At 34.3% G+C, this 25,875-nt stretch overlaps 1 protein-coding gene across 4 annotated transcripts in view; it reads left to right on the top strand.

The window, feature by feature from the left end:
- DMXL1 (Dmx like 1) overlaps positions 1–23,385 on the top strand; it is a 132,733-nt gene extending 109,348 nt beyond the window's left edge. For all 4 annotated transcript variants that reach the window (XM_069591714.1, XM_069591713.1, XM_069591712.1 and 1 more), the window contains 6 exons: positions 234–361; positions 6,736–6,828; positions 9,181–9,272; positions 15,255–15,307; positions 18,253–18,470; positions 20,187–23,385. In XM_069591714.1, coding sequence (XP_069447815.1) covers positions 234–361; positions 6,736–6,828; positions 9,181–9,272; positions 15,255–15,307; positions 18,253–18,470; positions 20,187–20,411 — 809 coding nt within the window. In that variant the 3' untranslated portion in view covers positions 20,412–23,385. The remainder of the gene's footprint in view (positions 1–233; positions 362–6,735; positions 6,829–9,180; positions 9,273–15,254; positions 15,308–18,252; positions 18,471–20,186) is intronic.
- Positions 23,386–25,875: the final 2,490 nt, after the last annotated feature.

The raw sequence follows: 25,875 nt of genomic DNA, 5'->3' as shown, positions 1-25,875 counted from the left end.
TAAAGTTTATAGAGATCTGATTCAATTGCTTCTGTTGTTTTGTGTGAGGATATGTTCTCAGATGAAAGCCTTATGCAATTATCTGTTTTTAAGATTGAGAGTATTCAAGTGAAGTTTCATACAAAAGTGAATTTATCTAAATTGACTGTGACTCATTTCTTAGGTATTTCTTTCATATTTTCACATTGATTCTTGAAATAAATTTGTAGTTTTTTTTCCCTCTTATAATGCAGATCTGACAGGAGCTCAAGATGGAAGTGTCAGAATGTTCGAATGGGGCCATTCTCAACAAATAACCTGTTTCCGCTCTGGTGGCAATTCAAGAGTTACAAGAATGAGATTTAACTATCAAGGAAATAAGGTAATATTTAAAAGTGTAAATAGGGGTAATGGTTTGATTTTCTTAAAGGTTTATGAATATTTCTTACTTGGGCTTCTGAAAAGAACAGTTCACTGATCTACTGGTGAAGTATTAATCCATCTATATGAATTCTTTTCAAAGAAATTCCTTTCAAAATTTAAATTCACTTGGTTCTTGCTGTAAAGACATTATATATATGTCCATCAAAATTCTTTTATGTGATGCTTAAGGACCAAATGATTATAGGACCATCTTCTAAATACTTCTGCTTTCTTTATCCTCTGGAACCTACTCAAAATATGGTCAGGTACCAAGTAGTAGGCAACATCTGAGAGCCTATTAGAAATGCAGATTATTGACTCCAGAGCTATCAAATCACCATCTGTTTTTTAGCCAGATGCTCCTGTGATTTGTACAAAACGTTAAAGTTTGAGGAACACCTGCTCTAGAAAGGATGTTGGCAAACTATGGCCTAGACCACCTATTTTGTAAATAAAGTTATATTTGAACACAGCTAACCAGTTCATTATTTGTTTTCCATGATTATTTTCTCAGTTCAGCAACAGAGTTCAGGGGAACAAAGACTTTATACCTGGCAAGCCATATTTATTCTATGGGCCTTTTAACAAAAATTTGCCAACCTGGCTCTTGCTGTCTTCACTTCCTGTAATCTTCCTTCCTAAAACTGTCTCTCTCTGCCCCTCCTGTCTTATTAGCACTTCAAACAGCTACTAAAGAGGAAATCAGCCTTCTTTTTGTCTTTATGACCATGCTGCACTAAAAACATTCACATGGGCCCTTGCTGATAGTACATCTTGCCTTTCATTTTCTGTCAGCCTCCAAACCTTCCACCATCCTTACATGTTACTTGTATCATGGTGTGCTACAACCTTTTTGCCTACAACATTTATTAGATGGCTCTTAGCATTTCACTAAAGTCAACAATTTTTTCCTGTATTTATGAAACAGAATTGAGAGCATATAATTTCTTAATAGTAATTAGCAACATTCTTTGCTCCTTAATGGGAAATTAAAGGAGTTTAATCAAGAAACCTTTTAATCTAAAAACATGAGCATATAAGAATATCATTTATATACTCATGTTTTTCCATTGTGTCAATGTTATATTGTTACTAACTAATCTCTCTAATGCATCCTTCATATTGCCAACAAAGTTATGTAACAAATAGCATAGGGAGTTCCTAGCTGTCCAGTGGTTAGGACTCTGTGCTTTCACTGCTAGGGCCCGAGTTCAATCCCTGGTCAGGGAACTAAGATCCCACAAGCCTCGCAACATGGCCAAAAAAGATAAAAAAGGAAAAAAAAAACCAGCATTATATATATACACTGTAGATGAAATCATGTTGTCCTTTTCAAGAACCCACAGTCTCCTCGTTATATCTAAAAGTCCATACTCTTAAGTGTGGCATTCAAGCCCTTCTACACTCATAGAGTTATTTTATTTTATTTATTTTATTTTTTTGGCATGATATATTTATTTATTTATTTTAATTTACTTTATTTTACTTTACAATACTGTATTGCTTTTGCCATACATTGACATGAATCCACCACAGGTGTACATGCGTTCCCAAACATGAACCCCCCTCCCACCTGCCTCCCCATAATATCTCTCTGGGTCATCCCCGTGCACCAGCCCCAAGCATGCTGTATCCTGTATCAGACATAGACTGGCGATTCAATTCTTACATGATAGTATACATGTTTCAATGCCATTCTCCCAAATCATGCCACCCTCTCCCTTTCCCTCTGAGACCAAAAGTCTGCTATACACATCTGTGTCTTTTTTGCTGTCTTGCATACAGGGTCATCATTGCCATCTTTTAAATTCCATATATATGTGTTAGTATACTGTATTGGTGTTTTTCTTTCTGGCTTACTTCACTGTGTATAATCGGCTCCAGTTTCATCCATCTCATCAGAACTGATTCAACTGTATTCTTTTTAACAGCTGAGTAATACTCCATTGTGTATATGTACCACAGCTTTTTATCCATTCATCTGCTGATGGACATCTAGGTTGCTTCCATGTCCTTGCTATTATAAACAGTGCTGCGATGAACATTGGGGTACATGTGTCTCTTTCAATTCTGGTTTCCTCGGTGTGTATGCCCAGCAGTGGGATTGCTGGCTCATAAGGCAGTTCTATTTGCAATTTTTTAAGGAATCTCCACACTGTTCTCCAAAGTGGCTGTACTAGTTTGCATTCCCACCAACAGTGTACGAGGGTTCCCTTTTCTCCACACCCTCTCCAGCATTTATTGCTTGCAGATTTTTGGATTGCAGCCATTCTGACTGGTGTGAAGTGGTACCTCATTGTGGTTTTGATTTGCATTTCTCTAATAATGAGTGATGTTGAGCATCTTTTCATGTGTTTATTAGCCATCCGTATGTCTTCTTTGGAGAAATGTCTATTTAGTTCTTTGGCCCAGTTTTTGATTGGGTCATTTATTTTTCTGGAATTGAGCTGCATAAGTTGCATGTATATTTTTGAGATTAGTTGTTTGTCAGTTGCTTCATTTGCTATTATTTTCTCCCATTCAGAAGGCTGTATTTTCACCTTGCTTGTATTTTCCTTTGTTGTACTGAAGCTTTTAATTTTAATTAGATCCCATTTGTTTATTTTTGCTTTTATTTCCAGAATTCTGGGTGGTGGATCATAGAGGATCCTGCTGTGATTTATGTTGGAGAGTGTTTTGCCTATGTTCTCCTCTAGGAGTTTTATAGTTTCTGGTCTTACATTTAGATCTTTAATCCATTTTGAGTTTATTTTTGTGTGCGGTGTTAGAAAGTAATCTAGTTTCATTCTTTTACAAGTGGTTGACCAGTTTTCCCAGCACCACTTGTTAAAGAGATTGTCTTTACTCCATTGTATATTCTTGCCTCCTTTGTCAAAGATAAGGTGTCCATATGTGTGTGGATTTATCTCTGGGCTTTCTATTTTTGTGCCAGTACCATACTGTCTTGATGACTGTGGCTTTGTAGTAGACCCTGAAGTCAGGCAAGCTGATTCCTCCAGTTCCATTCTTCTTTCTCAAGATTGCTTTGGCTATTCGAGGTTTTTTGTATTTCCCTACAAATCTTGAAATTATTTGTTCTAGTTCTGTGAAAAATATGGCTGGTAGCTTGATAGGGATTGCATTGAATTTGTAAATTGCTTTGGGTAGTATATTCATTTTCACTATATTGATTCTTCCAATCCATGAACATGGTATATTTCTCCATCTATTAGTGTCCTCTTTGATTTCTTTCATCAGTGTTTTATAGTTTTCTATATATAGGTCTTTAGTTTCCTTAGGTAGATATATTCCTAAGTATTTTATTCTTTTCGTTGCAATGGTGAATGGAATTGTTTCCTTAATTTCTTTTTCTACTTTCTCATTATTAGTGTATAGGAATGCAAGGGATTTCTGTATGTTGATTTTATATCCTGCAACTTTACTGTATTCATTGATTAGCTCTAGTAATTTTCTGGTGGAGTCTTTAGGGTTTTCTATGTAGAGGATCATGTCATCTGCAAACAGTGAGAGTTTTACTTCTTCTTTTCCAGTTTGGATTCCTTTTATTTCTTTTTCTGCTCTGATTGCTGTGGCCAAAACTTCCAGAACTATGTTAAATAGTAGCAGTGAAAGTGGGCACCCTTGTCTTGTTCCTGACAGAGTTATTTTATGTATTTAACGTTCTGACTAACCCGGATTCAATCCCTGGGTGGGGAAGATCCCTTGGAGAAGGAAATGGCTACCCACTCCAGTATTCTTGCCAAAAGAATTTCATGGGGTTGTAAAGAGTGGGACACACCTGAGTGACTAACACAACAATACTCTCCTATATAGGCTTTTTTAAGGCACAACAAACTCTTCATTATTATCTGCCTAGGTATCTTTAACAGGCAGTCAGCTTACTGTTAATTCACCTTTGCCATGATGGTACCCAAAAGCACAACACCCTAGCATGCTATCTCCCTTAATAGGGAAGACTGCTGGAGTAAATGGAACAGGTAACTCACGCTACTTCACAATAATGCTGATCATTTTGTCAGAAGTCATTGGACATTGCAGAAAAACCAGGAGATAAAAGGGAGCATTTAGCAGGGAAAAAATGACCTGTGAGGAATGATTCCTCAGATTCAGGAAGATCTTACACTGTAAAACAAGAACAGGATTCTATGAACCAAAGGCAGTAGAATAATAAAGAAGTTTTATAAATTAAAAACATGCAATTCCCCAAAATTAGGAGAGTAGAGGAACTACTGATTACAAGAACCGAATAGCAGAGTGGAAGTATTTGAAAATCAAATTTGTGACTGGGAAGTACAAATCAGGAATTTATCCCATCATGAAAAAACCCAAGAAGTAAATTGAGACAAAGATCCAGGAAAAGGCATAGAAGACCTTTAAAAGACATAGCAGAAGAATAAAAAGAAAAGTGATTTAAAGAGGAAACGTTGTATTAAAAGGAATAATAAAATAAAAATTTCCCCATAGCAAAAAATGGATTTTTAGAAAAAGAAGGGCCTACCAAATACTAGACCAGAAGTAATGAGAAGAAGGAGTAGGGGTAAAGATGTTTACCTACAACCTCTCCACCTTCCTATCTAAAATAATGACATTTGCCTCCTTAAAAATAGAGGTTGCTGCTGCTGTTGCTGCTAAGTCGCTTCAGTCATGTCCGACTCTGTGCAACCCCATAGACGGCAGCCCACCAGGCTCCCCCGTCCCTGGGATTCTCCAGGCAAGAACACTGGAATGGGTTGCCATTTCCTTCTCCAACGCATGAAAGTGAAAAGTGAAAGTGAAGTCGGTTAAGTTGTGTCCAACTCCTCGCGACCCCGTGGATTGCAGCCTACCAGGCTTCTCTGTCCATGGGATTTTCCAGGCAAGGGTACTGGAGTGGGGTGCCATTGCCTTCTCTGAAAATAGAGGTTACGAATAGACAATAGAACAGTATTCACAGAATTCTGATGGATAAGGAATGGAGCCAATGTCTGTCCAAACTCATGCAAAATTAATGGCAAAATAGACACATTTTTAAGTATGCAGAGAATTAGCACATTCCATATACACTTTCTGAAAAATGTACCTAAACTTACTCCATAAAACAGAATAAACCACAGAAAGGATAAACCCTGGAAAAATAGCTGTAAAAAATATAGTAAACAATGGGTTAATATTCCTACTATTAACCCTGTCAGTCAATTTTGTAAAAAGATGATGAAAACAACAAAGAATGTGAACAGTTGACCAAAAAACAAGCAGAACCCTATTCATGATCAATAACCCTCACTAATAACTGAAGAAATGAACATTAAAATGAGGATTTTCTGTTAATTGACAAATAGTTAAATTTTGTAGTATGCAGTGTTAACTAATGTGTAAGGGAAAATGGGTGTGTAAATTGATATTGCCACTTAGGATTTAATTTTGGCTTCACCTACCAATTTTAAATGATGCCCTTTGACAATTTTTTTTTCTTTTTGGATATCTGTCCTATATAAATACTCAGAGGTATATATGCAAGAACGTTCAAAGCAGCATTTTTATTATAGGAGAAAATGGAAATTCTATAGAGAAAAGCTTTAAAAAAAATTACAATACAACTATACAGTGCAATACTACACAGCACAAGAAAGAGGTAAATTTGTATGTACCAATGTGGAAAAATGGCTATAATAAGTAAAAGATATAATTGTAGAACTGTATATTATTATCTTAATTTCATTAAAAAAATCTTATATGTACGAGTGTTTGAATATTTGCAGAATAAATCTGAATGAAAACACATTGGATTATTAATGATTGTTACATCCGTAGATGGGAGAAGGCAGGAGTCGAAATTAGACATTTAAGATCTGTATCTTATACTCCCTTACTGGATTATTTTATCATCTTTCCAATCAAAATGCTCTGAGTTTCCATCAAGAATTCTTTTAGTATAATAAATTTTGTTTCATTTTACTTTCTACTGTTGTTCGCCACATTTTCCTTATTATATATCTCTGGGAATCTTTTTCAAAATGAACCGTGTTTTATCTTATACATACTAAAATTTTGTCACATGGCTTAATGTGTAAATCCAGTATCCCATTTTTGGAGTACCTACAGAGAATATACAGACTAGGCTATTGGTTAGTATAATAAATTGGGGGTCTGATGTTGGTTTACTTTTCTCTGCCCTGGAATTTTTTAAAGCAGTAGCTAAATGTTTATCTGGACTAGATCCATGCATAGGTGAAATGAGAAGTCAAACAATTTATGACTCAGATGTTTAAGATTTACAATACGAGATTTACAGTGAGGGTAAAGGTAAATATGTACCTTTTATTTGTACTAAATGCTAAATTTTTTTCTCTTAAGTTTGGAATAGTTGACGCTGATGGATATTTAAGTTTGTATCAAACAAACTGGAAATGTTGTCCAGTTACTGGAACTATGCCTAAGCCATACCTGGTAAGCCAAGATTTCCTACCTTTAAATTTTTTTAATTTTTATTTTAAAGAAATCAAGAATATATACTTAAGTATCAAAGACAAAAATGTAAAATCTATCTAGTGCTATGTATTCAGTCATACTACTGTAAGTTTCTGTCTGTATTATGTTAAAATTACCCTGTGAGGTATAAAAATCTCTAGTCTCCAGTAACTTGGAAAATAAACCTATAAAGTGCCTGGTTCTCATGGCAAGGGGAAATCAGATATATGGTTGCTAGAGGCAGGGGAAGTTAGATGGAGGCAGTTCAAAAGGTACAAACTTGGAGTTATAAGCCAGTACTAGGGATGTAGTGTACAACATGATTAACATAGTCAATATGTTATATATGAAAGTTGCTAAGTGAGTAAATTCTGAGTTCTCATCAAAGGAAAAATATTTTTTATTTTTCTTTTATATCTATGTGAGGTGGTGATATTGCTAAACGTATTGTGGTAATCATTTCATGATGTATGTGAGACAGAACATTTTGCTGTACTCCTTAAACTTATACAGTGCTGCATGTTAATCATTTCTCAAAACCGAAAGAAAAAAGAAAAGTAAAAAAACTCACCAGAAAATATAAATAAATAATAAGAGTAGTGGATCAGTTACTTGATAAAGACCAAAGAAGTAAAATTTATTTAAAATGTAATAATTAGTCAAGGGATATATTTTTAAAGAAGAAAAGAAGCCTGTATAGAACCAACATGGTACCTCTGGAGACCCATGCAACCATAGGTTACTCAAGTACCTTTCTAGCCTTACTAAACTGCAGCTGGCTGTGATGCCTAAAAAGGATGATAAACAGACTAGTGCATCTAGTTGTTTTTCTGCAGTAAATTTATACCTTATGAACAAAGCAGAAAAGATATCCTATAGCTGGTGCTATTTTCTTGTCCATCTCTTAAAAAAAATTGATAACATCTTTATTCAGGACCACAAAAACTTAATGAACCTTCCACAACTTCATAGAACTGTGAATTTATATTTGATAGATTCTTCAGTGAAGCCCTTTATAGGACTAAGCAATATCTATCACGAAAAAAATTAAGAATGTGGGTTGATTCTGGTAGTTCACTCTAGGTTAAATGCTAGAAGAAAGTACTAATCTAAGTGAAAGCAAGCAAGGGAGTGTTGGTGAGGGTACTTTGAAACTATTTATTTTTTTCTCATATTTTCATTCAGCCAGCAGATTAAATGTACAGGTGGCCTTTGAACAACACAGGGATTAGGGGCACTGGACACCCTCCCCCCTCAAGTTGAAAATCTGAATATAACTTTGCAGGCAGCCCTCCATATCCATGGTCCTGCATCAATAGATTCAACCAACCTTGGATCATGTAGTACTCTAGAATGTGTTTATTGAAAAAAACAAAAAAAATCTGTGTATAAGTGGACCCATGTAGTTTAAACCTCTATAGTTCAAACCATGTTGTTCAACGGTGAACTGTACAAGTTTATGTTCCTAAGGGGACTATCTTTTTATTTTTTTGACTTCCAAAAAGACAGATTAGTTTAAAAATGAATAGTATTTGCTTTTGGAGATCAAAGTAAATTTTGTTTTAAAGACATATCATCTAGCCCAATTGCAGTGGTGTTTGGGGGCAATGGGGAGTGACTGAAAGGAAAATTTTTTCATGGGATGATTTTTGACATGTTTTAAAAATTCATTTTTTATTAAATGTCTAAACAGAAATAGCAGTGTTTATGATTGACTAAAAATCTCTCATAATAGTTTGTTATTATTTGATGGAATATTGAGAAACATTGTCAATTTTCTAATTTGTTGACTGTTAGTATTATGTTTTTATTTAACATATTTAAAAAAATATTTTAAAGTGTATTTCTGAAAATAAATAATTCAGTCTGAGATCATCTGAAATTCTAGTTTTTGTCTTCTAAGACAAACATTTTCACAAGTTTTCTAAGAAAAATATTTGAACTTAACCTCTTTTTGTTTCCCCTTGAACTTTTGGTTGAACAAAAGCAGAGGGCCTCGTAAAGGCTCATAATGTATGCATCTTCTTTAAGTAGCTCAGGAAAAGTGTATGTATGCATGTGTGTGTGTGTGAGAGAGAGGAGGCGGGGGGAGAAGAGAGAGAGAAGTGGCAAATTTACAAATATGCCAAAATGGGGAACCTTGGTGAACTGGGGTGAGGGGTATATGAGAATTCTCTGTATTACTCTTATAACGTTTCTGAAGTTTATAGGGGAAAGAACACAGGGATTAAGTGAGCCACAAATTACATGATCACTTTTTGATTAATGCATCTACCTGCTTATAAAGTTGTTTGTGATAACAATAACATTTGTTGTTTATAACCATTCCAGACTTGGCAGTGTCATAACAAAACAGCCAATGATTTTGTCTTCGTTAGCTCTTCCTCTCTAATAGCTACAGCTGGTCTTTCAACTGACAATAGGTAAGAGATTATAACTGAAATTGAAATTTGTGGTGTATGTAGCTAAGCTTTATTTTTAAATTGCTTAATGTCCTTATATCTCAATAATGTTTTCACACTTACACGTTTAAATATTTTTATTACAGAGACTTGTTTCTTAGAGCACTTTTGTGTTTGAATTGTAAAGCTAAGGAAATTCTGGTGACATTAAAAACAAAATCCATTCCTTCTGGATTTTTGGTATTCTATTAATAATGTTAACATTTCAGTGTAGGAGAAAAGAATTTGATTTTGCTAAGAGTTTTTCTCCATATTATTTTCTATGTGTTAAGAAAGCTTGAGCCAAAAAAAAAAAAATATTTATTGGCCCCGCTGTTTAGTTAAACCCTTGCCATAGCCTATGAGACCAATATTATCAGTTTCGTAATCAGAACACAAATTCCAAAAGACATGTTAGTTGTGTATGGCACCCTGTCCCCATCTCCCCGAAACACTTAAATGTGTGGGAAAAAAATCTCGTTTCTCCATGTCCATGCACCCTTTTGACTTCCCTCATACAGCTCAGTTTGAGATTAAGGCCTTCTGAAGTTGCTGAGCTTTTTATATTTGTCCTGAGGCGCCTCTTTGCACTCAAAGTGGGAATTTTAGGAATATGGAGTTTTCAACCCATCTTTCATAGAAATTCTTATATGTATTTATGCCTCCTTTGTAACTCACAGAATGGAGTAGAAGCTGTTCCCTTTCATAGTAGGAATAAGTTTTCTTTTTGCTCAAGATTCCTTGTGTCCTGTTCTTTATTTCAGTCAAACTATTTAGATTAGAAAATCAGTGAATACAAAAAATAGTTTCTATATTCAGATTTCATGTAGTATTCCTTGTAATTACATGTTAATCTGAAGTTTTTCATTTTGGAAGCTATTATTTTTTAAAATTTTTGTCTAAAAATTAATCATACATAAGTATATTGGTTACTTGTATTTGGTGCCTTATAAATTTAAGAACTTTCTGTGTGAGTGAGATTCGGATGAGCTAGAATGAGACATACTGTTTTTATACTTGAAGTATACTTGATTTACAATATTATGTTAGAGGTATATAGCATCATTATTGAGTATTTTTGCAGATTATACTCTATAGATTTTTACAAGATAATTATTATAATTCCCTATTCTATATACAATGTATCCTTGTTTCTTGTCTATTTTATAATATATATGGTAGTTTGTATCTTTTTTTTTTTAAGTTTGTATCTATTAATTCCATATTCCCAATTTGTCACTCCCCCATCTTCTCCTCTTTGGTAACAAGTTTGTTTTCTATACCTGTGAGTCTGTTTCTGTTTTGTATACATAGTCATTTATATTATTTTTTAGGTTGCATGTTGTGATAGCATATAGTATTCGTCTTTTTCTGTCTAACTTACTTCACTGAGCACAGTGGTCTCTAGGTCCACCCACATTGCTGCAGATGGCAGTATCTCATTCTTTGTTATGGCTGAGTAATATTGTGTGTGCGTCTCACATCTTCTTAATCCAGTGTTCTGTTGATGGGCGCTTGGGTTGCTTCCGTGTCTTGGCTATTATAAAGTGCTGCTGTGAAAGTTGGGCTGCATATATCTTTTCGAAAGAGTATTTTCATTTTTTCAAGATATATATCCATGAGTGAAATTGGTAGATCATATGGTAGTTCTGTTTTTAATTTTTTGAGGAACCTCCATACTGTTTTCCATAGTGGATGTACCAATGTACATTTTAACCAACAGAGTACAAGGGTTCCCTTTCCTCCTCATCCTCCAACTAATTGTTTTTAGATTTATGTACTTTTGGACTATGCTGGGTCTTTGTTACTGTGCACAGGCTTTCTCTAGTTGCAGTGGGCAGGGTCTGCTCCCTAGCTGCAGTGCGTGAGCTTCTCTTTGCTGTGGTTTCCTTTGTGGCAGAAATGGTCTCTAGGTGTGTGGGGTAAGTAGTTGTGGCACACAGGCTTAGTTGGCCCAGAGCATGTGGGATCCTTCTGGACCAGGAGTCAAACGTAAGTCCTCTGCATTGGTGGGCAGATTCCTAACCACTAGACCACCAAGGAATCCCCTCTCTAAATTTTTTTTATTGAAGACTTTTTGATAGCCCCTCTAACAGGTGTGAGGTGATTGCTCATTGTTGTTTTGATCTACACTAGTGATATTGAGCATCTTTTCATATGCCTCTTAGGCATCTATATGTCTTCTTTGGGAAATTGTCTATTGATTATCTATCTACTCTGTCCATTTTTTTTTTTTTAACAGGTTGAATCAGAAACCAGTTAAGATACCCGGCTGTGATTGATGTTGGGTTTTTTTTGTTTGTTTTGGTGGCTTTGTGTTTTGGTTTTGTTTGTTTGTTGGCTGTACTGTGCTGCATGCAGGATCTCAATTCTCAACCAGAGATTGAACTTGAGCCCCCTACATTGGGAGCGCAGAATCTTAGATACTCAGCCACCAGGGAAGTCCTGTTCCACTTTTTTTTTTTTTTTTAATATTGAGCTATATGAACTGTGTGTCTGTTTTAGGTGTTAACTCCTTGTCAGTTACATCATTTGCTTTTTCTCCCATTCAGTAGATTATCTTTTCATTTTGTTGATGATTTCCTTTGCTCTGTAAAAGCTTTATGTTTAATTAGATCCCATTGGTTTATTTCTTTTTTGCCTAAGGAGACTGATCCAAGAAAATATAGCTATGGTTTATGTAAAAGAGTGTACTGCCAGTGTTCTCTTCTAGAAGTTTTATGATTTTCCATTCTTCCATTTAGGACTTTAAACGATCTTAAGTTTGTTTTTGTATATGGTAAAGAGGAATGTTCCAGTCTCATTATTTTACATGTTGCTGTCCAGTTTTTCCGCCACCACTTGTTGAAAAGACTGTCTTTCCTCTGTTGTATATTCTTGACTTCTCTGTCGTAGATTAATTGACCATAAGTCTTGGGTTTATTTCTGGGGTCTCTATTCTGTTCCATTGACCTATGTGTCAGTTTTTGTGTTAGTACCACACTGGTTTATTTTTTATTTTTGTTTTTTACATTAAGAACTTCAGTTTATTTAAAAAAGAAAAGGCACATCTTAACATGAAGGAAAAGACAAGCCACATAATGGGAAAAGATGTTTGCAAACACAATTTTATTATTTCACAGTCTCTATGGAACAGGAATTTGAGAATGGCTTAGCTGAGTGACTTTTCCTTAAAGCTGCAGTGAAGATGTCAGTGGGGCTGTAATGATCTGAAAACTTGACTGGAGCTGGCAGATCTTCTTCCAAGATGGCTTATTCACGGGGCTATTCGCAAGCCTTGTCAGGAGACCTCAGTTTCTCGCAACTTGAGTCTCTCTAAAGGGCTGCTTGAGTGACATTATGACATAGCAGCTGGCTTTCCTACAGAGCAAGTGATTTCCAAGCCACTCTCCATATTCCCTGAGGTCTTTGACTACTGGATGAGTCTTCTATATCTGGATGCCTCTTTCAGTAGAGGGATTTAAATTATGTGAATTTAATTATACATGCTAGTGGACCAAAGGGTGGGGATCCTGCTAGCGTTGGAGGATCTCCTGTGAAGTGTAGGTCAACAGTGGCTTGTAACAGTGAGTTGGGAACTCAGTATCACACTGTTTTGATGACTGTAGCTTTGTAATATAGTCTGAAGTCAGGGTGTATGATTCCTCCAGCTCTAGTCTAATATCTAAAAATTACTTTGACAACTCAGGGTCTTTTGTAGTTATTTTGTTCTAGTTCTGTGGAAAATGTCATGAGTATTTTGATAGGGATTGCATTAAATCTGTAGATTGGTTTGAGTAGTCGTTTTAGTGGTCATTTTAACAATATTAATTCTTCCAATTCAAAAGCACAGGCTATCTTACCATTTCTTTGTAGCATCTTCAGTTTCCTTCATCAGTGGTGTATAGTTTTCAGAGTATAGGTCTTTCACCTCCTTGGTTATGTTTATTCCTAAATATTTATTCCTATTGATGTGATCTTAAGTAGGGTTGTGTTTTACCTTCTTCTGATATTTCATTAGTAGTATATAAAAGTATAGCACATTTTTTGTATATAATCTTATATCCTGCAACTTTGCTGAATTTATTTATTAGTTCTAAATTTGGAGGGGTAAAGATTTTAGGGTTTTCTATATCATCTGCAAATAGTGACAGTTTTCCCTTTTCCCTTCCAGTTTGGATACGTTTTATTTCTTTTTCTTGTTTGCTATAGCTAGGATTTCTAGTAACATGTTAAATAAAATTGGAGAGAGTGAACATCCTTGTCATGTTTCTGAATTTAGTGGCAGGCTTCCAGCTTTTCACTGTTGAGTATGATGTTGATTGTGGATTTGTCTTAAGTGGCCTTTAATTATGTTAAGAACTGTTTCCTCTTTACACACAGTTTTATCATGAATGGAAAACTCAATAGAGAGTTTCTGTGTCTTTTGAGATGATCATCTTATATTTATCTTTCTTTTTGTTTATGTGATATATTATATTTTTTGATTTGCAAATGTCTAACCATCCTTGTGACCTTAGAATTAATTCAGCTTGATCATGGTGTATGATCTTTTTTATGTATTTGGTTTGTTAAGATATTTTGTTGAGGATTTTTATATCTGTAGTTATCAAAGATATTGGCCTGTAATTTTCTTTTTTTATAGGGTCTTTGTCTGGTTTTGGTATCAAGATAATCGAGGTAATGATGGCCTTGTAGAATCAGTTTTGGAGTGTTCCCTCCTCTTCAGTTTTTTGGAATAGTTTAAGAAGGATAAGTATTAGTTCTTCATATATTTAGTAGAATTCCCATGTCTGGTCCTGGACACTCAGTTACCTGGCAGTTGCTTTTGTTTTGTTTCCCCTTCCAGATTGATTTTCATTTCTAGTGATCAGTCTGTTTAAATTTTCTGTTTCTTCTTGATTCATTCTTGGCAAGCTGTATATTTCTAGAAACTGGTCCATTTCTTCTAGGTTGTCCAGTCTGTGGGCATATAACTGTTCTTAGTATTATGATTCTTTGTATCTCTGTGATATCAGTTGTTATTTCTCCTCTTTCATTTCTTGTATTGTTTATTTGGGTCCTCTGTCATCTTCTTGATGAACCTGAATAAGTTTGTTGATTTTGTTTTCTTTTCAGAAAATCAGCCCTTGTTTTCATTGATTGTTTCTATTGGATTTTTTTTTTTTAATCTCTGTTTTATTTCCTCTCTAATCTTGGTTAAAGTTCCTTCCTTCTACTGACTTTGGGCTTTGTTTGTTCTTCTTTTTCTAAAAGAAAAAGTGAATGGTAGCTTGGGTTGTTTATTTGAGAATGCCTGTATTGCTGTGAACTTCCCTCTTAGAATTGCTTTCTGCATTCCATAGATTTTGGGAAATTGTGTTTCTATTTTCATTTGTCTTAAGGTCTTTTCTGACTTAAACCCTTTGATTTCGTTATTGACCCATTGCATTTTTAGTAGCATGTTGTTTGGTCTGCATGTTTGTTTGTTTTTCCTGTTTTTCTCTCTGTAGTTTATTTGTAGCTTCGTACCTTTGTGATTAGGGAAAAAAATATGCTTGATACAATTTCTATTTTCTTAAATTTGTTGGCACTTGTTTTGTGACCTAGTATGTGGCGTATTCTAGAGAACATTCCATGTGTGCCTGAAAAGGATGTGCATTCTGCTGTTTTAGAATATAATATTCTATACATACCATTTAAGCTCAACTGATCCATTGTCATTTAATACCACTATTGCCTTATAGACTTTCTCTCTGGATTATTTTTTCATTGATGTCAGTGGGGTGTTAAAATCCCATACTGTTACTGTATTATTATCAATTTCTTCCCTATGTATTCTTTATTATTGTTTACTTTATATAGGTGCTTCTGTACTGGGTGTGTATATGTTAACATGTATAATATTCCTTTTGTATTGATCCCTTTATCATTATATAATGTGAAACATTTTTATTCTGTTTCAACTTTTTATGTCACTTAAGAAGTAATCTTTCTTTTTTTCAGAAACATATGTTTGTGGGACACTCTTGTAGCACCTGCCAATAGTTTAGTCCATGGTAAGTTTTGAAAGCATTTTATAAAAGTGATTTTTAAATGGATTTTTTTAAATGACATGTTTAATAGTTTGTGAGATTTATTTTGCTCATGGTAGCAAAGTATGAAAGCAGAAAAGTTTAATATGTGTAATTAACTCTTCACTGTATTTTAATGAAGGACAGTGGAACATAGATAATATAAAAATTGTTCATTGTGAATATCAGTTATAGTATTATATCCTCTCATGCCACTGTTACTCAACTTCATACTTGAAGTTACAACTAAAGCAATAAGACAAAAAAAAGAAATTAAAGATATACTTATTGGAAGGGATGAAATAAAACTGTGTTTATTCACATATTATATGATGTTGTAGAAAACTCCATAGAGTATAGGGGGAAAAAAAAAACAAACTGCTGGAACTAATGTACAGATATAGCAAAGTCAAAGCTTTGATTCCAGATCAGTATACTAAAATCAGTTGCTTTCCTTTACACCAACAAATGAACATTTGGAAGTTGAAATTTAAAAAAAAAATCACCGTTTAAAATAGCACCCAAAATAATGTAATTCTGAAGCATAAATCTGTATAGCATCTGTTGGGAAAAGCTACCAAAAAAGGTAAAAAAGATAAAAGACCTAAATAAATGGAGAGATAGTTTGTGTTCACAAACTGTAAAACTTGGTATTGTTAAGATGTTACTTCCTCCCAACTTTATAGATTCAGTGCAATTCTAATTAAACCCCCAGTAGTCTGTTTTGTACGTGTCAACAAACTGGTTCTAAAGTTTATGTAGAGGGGCCACAGACCTAGAATACTTGGAAACCTGGAGTATTCATATTGCCTGATTTCAGGAATCACTGTAAAGCTATAATAATCAAGCCACTGTGGTATTGGCTTAAGAATAGACACATTAAGAAGCATAGAAATAGACCTGCACATAGTTGGTAGACTCATCATTAATAATGGCATAAAGGTAATTTAATGGAAGCACATAGTCTTTTCAACAAAGAGTGCTATAACATTTGGGTCCTTTTGTGTGGAATAATGAATATAGGTACAAATCTTACCCCTTTCACAAAAATTTGCTGAAAATGAATCATAGATCTGCATGTAAAAACAAAACTGTAAAACTTCTAGAAGGAAATACAGGAGAAAATCTAGGTGACCTTGGGTTTGTTGATGAGATTTAGATAAAACAAAAACACAATCCAGTAAAGAAATGATATATTCCAGACTTTTAAAGTTATCCTTTTGTTCACTATCTGAAGAGCAAATAGCCATATAAAAGATGCTCAGTATCTGTAGTCGTCAGGGAAGGGCACGCTAAATGCACCATAATTTATCATACTATCCTATACACTGGAATAGCCAGAATTAAAGATTCTAGAACACCAAGTGTTGATGAGGGTATGGAAAAACTGGAACCTTCATGATTTGCTGATAGGAGTATGAAATAGTACAACTTCTTTGGAAAACTGTTCAGCAATTTCTTAATAAAATTACACATGCACCTAACATGACCTAGCAGTATATATTTTGACACAAAAAATGAAAACACACGTCCACAATTAAACTGGTATAGGAATGTTATTAGCAGCTTTGTTTATAATAGCCAAAAACTGGAAATAACACAAATGTCCAACAGGATAACATGGTATATTTATGTAATAGAATACTGTTCAGAACTAAAATGCATGCCCCACTGATAGATGGAACAACATAGGTTAACACCTAAAGTGCATGTCGAAAGGAAAAGAAGCAGGAACAAAAGAGTATGTCCTACAAAACTCCATTTATATGAAGTTCAAGAACTGGCGAAACTAATTGGATAGAAATCAGAATTGTGATTGCTTTTGAGGGCAAAGGAAAAGCCTGAGGGTGCTTTTTGGAATGATGAATGCATTCTTTGTTTTGATCTGAATAATGCTTACACAAAGGTATCCATTTGTCAGAACTCATGAACGGTGTACACTTAGAATTTGTCCATTTTACTCTATGCAAGTTTATATCTCAAAGTGCTGGAAAAGTTAAAAAAAAAAAAACCTTATGATTAGTTTTATCTAGATTCTTACAATACTAATAACATTTTGTTGAGTACTTAGTATTTGCCAGGTAATGTATATGCTTTGAATATATTCCCTAGTTTCATCCTCATACATAACTGTTAGGCAGATGGTGTTATCGTCTCTTTTACAAATGATGAAACTGAGACTTAGGTTAAATAATTCGCCTAAGGTATACATTTAAATCCAGACAAAATCCAGGATTTTGGGAATACACTTACATTGGTTTCCTTATTTAGTATTTTTGTCATCTGTGTCGTTTCTGGGTTAGTTTCAGTTGATGGATTTTTTTGTCTTTATGTGTGCTTCTTTGCATGCCTGGTCATTTTTTATTAGATATAGTGTAAATTTTATATATTTTAGGTATTATTTTTGTATTGTTTAAATATTTTTTGAGGTTTTTCTCCAGGACTGAGTTACTTGGAAACAGATTTGTTGAGGGTGGAGATGGGAATCGTGTTGAACAGAATCAAAGCCACGTTTGGTACAGGGCAAATTTTGCACGCACATGTGTACACACACACCCCATTGAGTCAGTACTCTTCTCAGTACTCTGTATAATGCCTTCTGAATTAAAAGATTTTTTTCCCTACTCTGGCTGGTAAAAACAGGAACACAAATCAACCTGGATTCCCCTTTCTTATGCTATGGCCGGAAAATCCTAAGCAGTAAGCTGAGTCAGTTGTGTGGCTCACCTAGTTCATTTCTCATTTCTCAGAGATCATTCTTTTTCAGTGCTTAGTTTCCAGTGTCTCATTCCATTGTTTCTTATGTATCACTTGATATTTTCATTGATTTAGGCAGGAGAGTAAATCGAGTCTAGTATTCCACCTTGGCCAAAAGCCAGGAGTATGTTTCTTATGCTGTTATATAGTTTTTATTTTTATTTAATTTTCAGCTTTTGCATGTCATGATAGTGGAGCCACTGTTTTGGCATATGCTCCAAAACATCAGCTACTAATATCAGGTGGCAGAAAAGGTTATACATGTGTATTTGACCTTCGGCAACGACAACAGAGGCAACTCTTCCAGAGCCATGATTCTCCTGTTAAAGCCATCGCTATTGATCCTACTGAAGAGTACTTTGTTACAGGATCTGCCGAAGGCAACATAAAGGTAATTATAGTAATGCCACAATATCTGCAATGTGAAAGGAAAATTTTGGAAACCTTGGTTCTTTAATCATATTGAAGACACTTGTCTCTTTAAATGATAGAAATATTGACTTCTTTGTAGTCCACAAGATTAATTGCTATTTAATCTTTTAGTGAATAAAATAAAATAATATTTAACTTGAAAATTGCCCATTTGCCTGTTGTTTTCAAATGTGCTTAACTAATGGATGCAAACGAACTGGATTTTCTGTGGATATGGATATGAACATATTTCAGACGTTAGTCTTGACTCCATGTTCAGAGTTACTGAATACGGTTTCAGGTACTGCAAAATATACTAACATTTTCCCTTATCCCAGATTTCTCCCCATTTTGTCATTGATAGTATCAGCATCCAACCACTTAGTGACTGATTCAAGAATGCTGATATACCTGGATAAGCTCTGCTTATAACAGTCTTTCTGAAACTCCACTGTTTCGAACTTAGAAGTTTGAATGTTAAGCAGCTTGTTAAAAATGTTAAGCACCTTGTTAAAAGTGAATCCCACTCTAGAAATACTGTTGCTAGATTGTACCCCCATAACAAGTTGGTAAGTCCAAGGCTCAGAAGTGTGCACTTTTATAACACAGATGTAGTGGTTCTGATGAAGGGTTCCCTGTCTGCACTTTAAAGGATCTGTAGGGGTAAGACTAGTCAACAGATTATTCTAATGGTCAGTAACTCACTGGGGGAGTCTAGTTTCTTAGAATCCATTAATTTAAATGCTAGTGAGACTACTTAGTACAAATAAGTTGGACTACTTTACTTTGTTAGGACTTCCATACTGTTTTCATAATTCTCAGCCAGAAAAAAATTAACTAGAATTTCAAAAAGGTGTTTCTTAAAATCAAATATATATACCAGTTTTCATACAAAATTCTTTTTCGTTTGTTTGAAGCTAGTTTCTTATTTGAACTTTCCTCAGTTTAGAATAAGTTGTGCTAGATGTTAGATTAGTTCTTTAGTATGTATTTTCATTCTGAGTTTGATTATTTAATCAAGTTAAAAGATTTCATAATATACCAGGTTGTATTCAGGAGTTACAATTTTAACACTCATGTCTAGAGTAGTGTGAATTAATGAATTTCTCTGGGAAAAGAAAGAAATTTTTTTTTAAATGAGATGTCAAAACATCAGAAAATTGTAATAATTTATCTTGCCACTGGAATATAGTTTTGCCTGATCTGAAGGCCTCTGGGTGTTTGGCACTTTCCTCTTTCCAGTGGTTCTGATTCCCTGGTGGATACTGTGCATTATGGAGAAAAAATTACCCTATTTATATAGGTACACAGCAGAATCTTTGCTGAGAGAGAAAATCTTCATTGTAGTTCCTACAATATTACAAGTTTCTGTTGCATTGCATACCTAACCTTCTTGTATCTAAGTTTTCTCATTTCTAATGAAGGGTTTAAAATACTTAACCTGTTTTACTGGATTAACTTTTGAAGAATGTAATAATATCAATGAGATTTAGAAAATTGCAACACTATATACAAGAATCAAAATGTTGTAACTGTAGGCCTACACAGATTTTTCTCCATTTTTGTTTTAGAAATTCCTTATTTGTACACAAAGACAGGCCTAAATCTTTTGCTTGGATTTTTTTTTTTTTTTTGGCTTGGATTTTTAAGGTATTTGTCAATCCCTATTTTTATTTTGTCCTTGATATAATTTCAGATTTGGAGTCTCTCTACCTTTAGTCTTCTTCACACCTTTATCAATGAACATGCTCGGCAATCCATTTTCAGAAATATTGGAACCGGAGTGATGCAAATTGAGACGGGGCCTGCAAATCACATTTTTTCATGTGGAGCTGATGGAACAATGAAAATGAGAATACTGCCGGATCAGTTTAGCCCATTAAATGAAGTGTTGAAAAAGGATGTGAAATTTATGCTGTAACATTTTTAACAATAAGATATATAATTTATTACCTATTCCTTGAAGTGGCCAACACATAAAATGTACGGTGATCATTCTCTATACCACAAATAAGCTAATGCTTTTCTTGTTTTCTTATTTATTTTATGGAGCTTTGCCCTTGATGCACTGATGCCTTAAAAATTAACAAGGTCATTCAGAATTAGACTACATTGCCTAAAGTAAAATGTGTAAGTAATGCTGTAATAATACGTATTTATAGTATGTTATAGTGAGTATATCATAGTGTTAAACGAATTTTGTTTTGTTGATAAGTTCTTCTGCAGACATCTCTGCATGAATTTGTTTCACAGTAAAAATACCCCTTTTTTTTGCACCTTTACAGGTGCAACCTATAAAGGCAGTTACACCTCAGTCATCACTTAATTCACCACATTCTCACTTCCTTTTTCAGACTTTCACATCTCAGACTCCTCTGTTAATTAATGATAGAATGATATTTGGGCAAGAGTCAAAAAATAATACCTCCATTAACACTGTCATTGGGACTTTAGTGATAAATGAGTCAAATGGCTCCTTACGTAAAGTTTTCATCTATTTTCCCTCTGGAGCCCAAGTTGTATGTGTGTGGTGTGTGTATGTATATAATATATCTTACACATCTTATGTGAACTGTGTGTGTGTATGTGTATAAGAGAAAACTGCAAGTCTTTTCATTTGTTTTTGTGCCATAACAGCACCGCCACCAGAATAACAACTTTTTTGCAGCTGTTTTTTTTTTTTTACCTTTTTTTTTTAAATTTTGAATTCTCACAATCTTCAAATAAATTTCAGGAAAACTTCCAAGATTATTAAGATTGCATTGAGTTAGATTAGACATAGCAGGCAATAATGTTTCTGTGGTGGCATATATGAGACACTTAAGCTTATAAATTTGTCAAAGGATTTTTGGGCACCATACATTTTACTTAAATTTTATTTTACTGCTTATTTTTAGGTGCTTTTAGTCTCAAAGTTCTGAAAAACTTACAGCAGTGTTTTTAGAAACAAATGTGAAAAGTCAAATTACATAGATAGTATTTACAAATGTAAAATACCTGCCAGATCTACCATTAATAGATAATAAACTAAACCTTATATTTTATTATTTTTTGCCAAAATATATTATTTTATTATAAAAGTATGACCAAAATATTAAAAATGCACAATGCTTTTAACTTAAATGTGCTAACCCTATTTCTGTCTGTTTTGTGCTATACCTTTTCTGATTCAGAATTATAGAAAACTTGGTAATACTTAATTTTAACCAAGGAGACTGGAGGCAAATGGGACTAAGTGTTTAAGTAACAACTATATACTACTTAGCTTAAATATATTTTGTTAATAGGAACATTAATAGAACATTTTTATGTAACAAAATATGGACAACTATTATCTCGGAAATTAAAGAGTCAAATGAAGCAAAGAAATGAAGGGCTGGTAAAATGAATTTTGTAATATCCTCAGGATACTTTTAAAAGTATATTGTTAAAAGATTTTGTAAATTCATACTTTTAAATGTGTTAAGCAAGTTGCGATGAAGACACTGTTATTGTGTAGAGAGTTTATGTGCACATAATAACCTGTACCTATAAATTGTGCAATACGATATGTGACTATTTGCCATGGAGAAATCTGTGACAGCATTGCAAATGATACTGTTGTTTGATGTAGTTAATCTTAAATTATTCAGTAATTTCTTCATGAATCAAGATTCAAAAGGCTTTAAATTTAAACACTTTCAGTGAGATAGAAAATTTATTATTATGCTTATTAGGAAAAAGACATGGTGGATGAAGAATTAAGCATTTTAATTAAGGGTTTATATGAATAATAAATTATGTAAGCCCATATGTATTTACATCCAGAGTCATAATATTTTAAATAAACAATCATGCAGTGACTTTTTTTTTAAGCATGCTATTGTTTTAATAGTTATGCCACTTTAGTTGATTTAAGTATATGTGACATTTTAAATAGGAGAATTTCTGTATTTGTATTTGGTTAATGTAGGAAGAATTACATAATTTTCCCAGATTCCCTGGTGTTCCTTTTCTATAGTCTTTTTAACTTTATGAGTAAGCATTATGCAAAAAAGGTGAGAATAAAATGGTAAAGGTAGTTGGAATGTATGCTTAAGTAAAAAATGATGTACATATATGTAAAATTTTATCCACACTAATGGAGTGGATACAAATTACATTTTTTAAATTGTGTGTTTTCTGAGAATGAGGCTTTGTAAGGGTAGAAGAATTAACCACACTGTGAGCCTCATTTTCTAAAATGTAGCGTTGTGTTTGTTTTTTTTTTTAATGTAGAATCATGGGACAGTCAATTCTATCATCCTTTCTGGCTCTCTTTGTCTTGCCCCAATTCATTCATTTCTCCTTAAAATTTTTTTTTTTATAAAACCACTGCAGAATTTCTCCAACTGGTCTCAACGATCAGAACTTAAAGAAAATCCTTATACAACATTAAAGTGGTGATGATCTTTTCATAACAGTGTTGACAACCCAGAAGGATATATTTTACTAAACAAAAAGTTTAAATGTTATATTGCAAGACACTACAATCCAAAGAACAGGTAGACAAGAAATATATGTATAGTATATAGGGAAAATTTAATGCTCCTAATACAAAGAGAATTTTAAAATGATAATAATGGGAAAATAACCACACCAAGCACAAATATGTTCATCCTCACCAAGAGTGCAAAGAATGTTAAAAAACAACAACAACAATGTGATACCACTGTTCATCCATCAAATTAGAATAAAGTCAAAACAGTGGCTTCAGTTTGGTGAAGATGCAAGGAAGTGAGCACAGTGAAACATTGCTGGCAGAACTAAACTGTTACAAAGTCATGTAGATACATATATAAGACTGAAAAACATACTTTCACTGAGCAATCTTTTGGGAAATTATCCTTTACAATAAAAATACCTATGCATAAAAATATATGTATACAGATGTTTATTGAGACAAATCTCAATGTTAATTCATGGGTAAATTGTGGCATAAATTTTGGTAATCCATACAACAGAATATTCTCTTTTTTCAAAAAATTGTTAGAATTGTATCAGTTCATCTGAAAAAAGTTGGCAAGAAAAAAATTTCAAAGTAAAAGGTGTTATATCCTATGTTTCAGATTTTTTTAGTCTTTAGTTTTAGTGTGCATTATAGGGACATAGAAATATATATGAAAGAATACATGTGAAGCAAGACTCTAACATGGAAGGAAGAAGGAGATAATACTTTTCTAAATGCCTTTAAACCCTGCTTGGTAACACAATAGCAGAAATAGTCATGTATGTGTTGGTGAAGAAAAGCTGTGTTTTCATACCAGATAGGACTTTGACGACTGATTTGTTGAGTGAAGTGGTGTTGTTTTCGGAATATTCTTCTTGGAATTGTTGAAAGATATTTGTGGTGTTTGATGTTACTTTAGTAGAAAGGTTACAATGTTGTCCTTCAGAGTACTTGAAAAAAGTTGAATATAGATGACTTAAATGTACCTGTCAGTCTTAAAAATCTGTATGGCTTTTGCTATTTTCAAACCTAAATGTTTGGAGTTTTTCATGACTTTTTTTCCCCTTCTGCTTGCTTGGTTGTCGCCTGAACATCTGTGGTCTATAATTCAGGGAGCTAATGCCAAGTTGGAGTATAACATTATTTCACAAGGCTCCTTAGAACAAGAAAAGTTTCTTAATATTCTCTCACTGCAAATATGATGAGTGAAACAGTTTGGTGTTAAAACTCGTTTCTTTCCGCAGTGGAAATGCCTTAACGTGTGTCATGCTAAGTCACTTCGGTCATATCTAACTCTTTGTGACCCTTGTGTGTGTGTGAGTGTGTGTGTGTGTGTGTCACTCAGTTGTGTCTGACTCTTTGTGACCCCATGGACTGTAGCCCACCATGCTCCTCTGTCCATGGAATTCTCCAGGCAAGAATACTGGAGTGGGTTACCATTTCCTTCATTTGAGATCCTAACTCCTGTACAATTGATTGCTTGGTATATAGGTATGACCTTTGTAACAGAATCTAAGCAGTACAATGTTATCAGCCCAGGATATGTGTTTTTAAAGTTTTAAAATCTATATTCCTCCCATATGCAAAAACTCCGCAGTGTTTTTATCCTATTACTGCATCAGAGTTAGGCTTTTGAACCCCCAAGATCTCATCTAAATGAGGTTCAGGTGTATATGTGGCTCCTTACATGAGTTTCCTTAAGTATAGTACTTCTCAGTTTAAAGACCCATGAAGTAATGAGGCAAGTTATGGGCCTCCTGTCTGTGAAACATACAATGGTGAGACAGAGAGAGTAGCTATCTCCCATTCTAAAAGATGAGAAGTAACATTCATATGATGGTCTCTGGTCCAGAAGGATTCTGAAAGTTAGGTGGGTACCTGTCACCAATTTCTTAAGTAATCCTGTCCCCTGCAAGTATTTCTTCAGAGCTCTTGGCTCCACCTTTTGGGCTCTTCCCCCCCCCCCCCCCCCCCCGCCCCCGCCACCTCTAAGTTATTCTTGCTACCTCTTCTTAATATCTTCTGCTTCTGTTAGGTCCATACCATTTCTGTCCTTTATTGTGCTCATCTTTGCATGAAATGTTCCCTTGGTATCTCTAATTTTCTTGAAGAGATTGCTAGTCTTTTCCCATTCTATTGTTTTCCTCAATTTTTTTGCATTGATTGCTGAGGAAGGCTTTCTTATCTCTCCTGGCTATTCTTTGGAATTCTGCATTCAAATTTGTGTATCTTTCCTTTTCTCCATTGCCTTTTGCTTCTCTTCTTTTCTCAGCTATTTGTAACACCTCATCAGACAACCATTTTGCCTTTTTGCATTTCTTTTTCTTGGGGGTGATCTTGATCACTGCCTCCTGTACAATGTCACAAACCTCCATTTATAGTTCTTCAGGCACTTTATCAGATCTAATCCCTTGAATCTGTTTGTCACTTTCACTGTATAATCGTAAGGGATTTGATTTAGGTCATACCTACTTGGTCTAGTGGTTTTCCTTTCTTCAATTTAAGTCTGAATTTAGCAATAGGGAGTTCATGATGTGAGCCACAGTCAGCTCTTGGTCTTGTTTTTGCTGACTGTATAGAGCTTCTCCATCTCTGGCTGCAAAGAATATAATCTGATTTCAGTACTGACCATCTGGTGCTGTCCATGTGTTGTTGAAAGAGGGTGTTTGCTATGACCAGTGCATTTTCTTGGGAAAACTCTTAGCATTTGCCCTACTTCATTCTGTACTCCAAGGCCAAATATGCCTGTAACTCCAGGTATCTTGACTTCCTATTTTTGCATTCTAGTTCCCTATAATGAAAAGGACCTTTTTTGGGTGTTCTAGAAGGTCCTGTAGGTCTTCATAGAACGTTCAACTTCAGCTTCTTCAGCATTACTGGTTGGGGCATAGACTTGGAGTACTGTGATATTGAATGG

The sequence above is a fragment of the Ovis canadensis genome, chromosome 5 (genome assembly GCF_042477335.2).
Source record: "Ovis canadensis isolate MfBH-ARS-UI-01 breed Bighorn chromosome 5, ARS-UI_OviCan_v2, whole genome shotgun sequence".
NCBI classification, from domain to species: Eukaryota; Metazoa; Chordata; class Mammalia; order Artiodactyla; family Bovidae; genus Ovis; species Ovis canadensis.
This window is presented reverse-complemented; position numbering and strand designations above follow the sequence as displayed.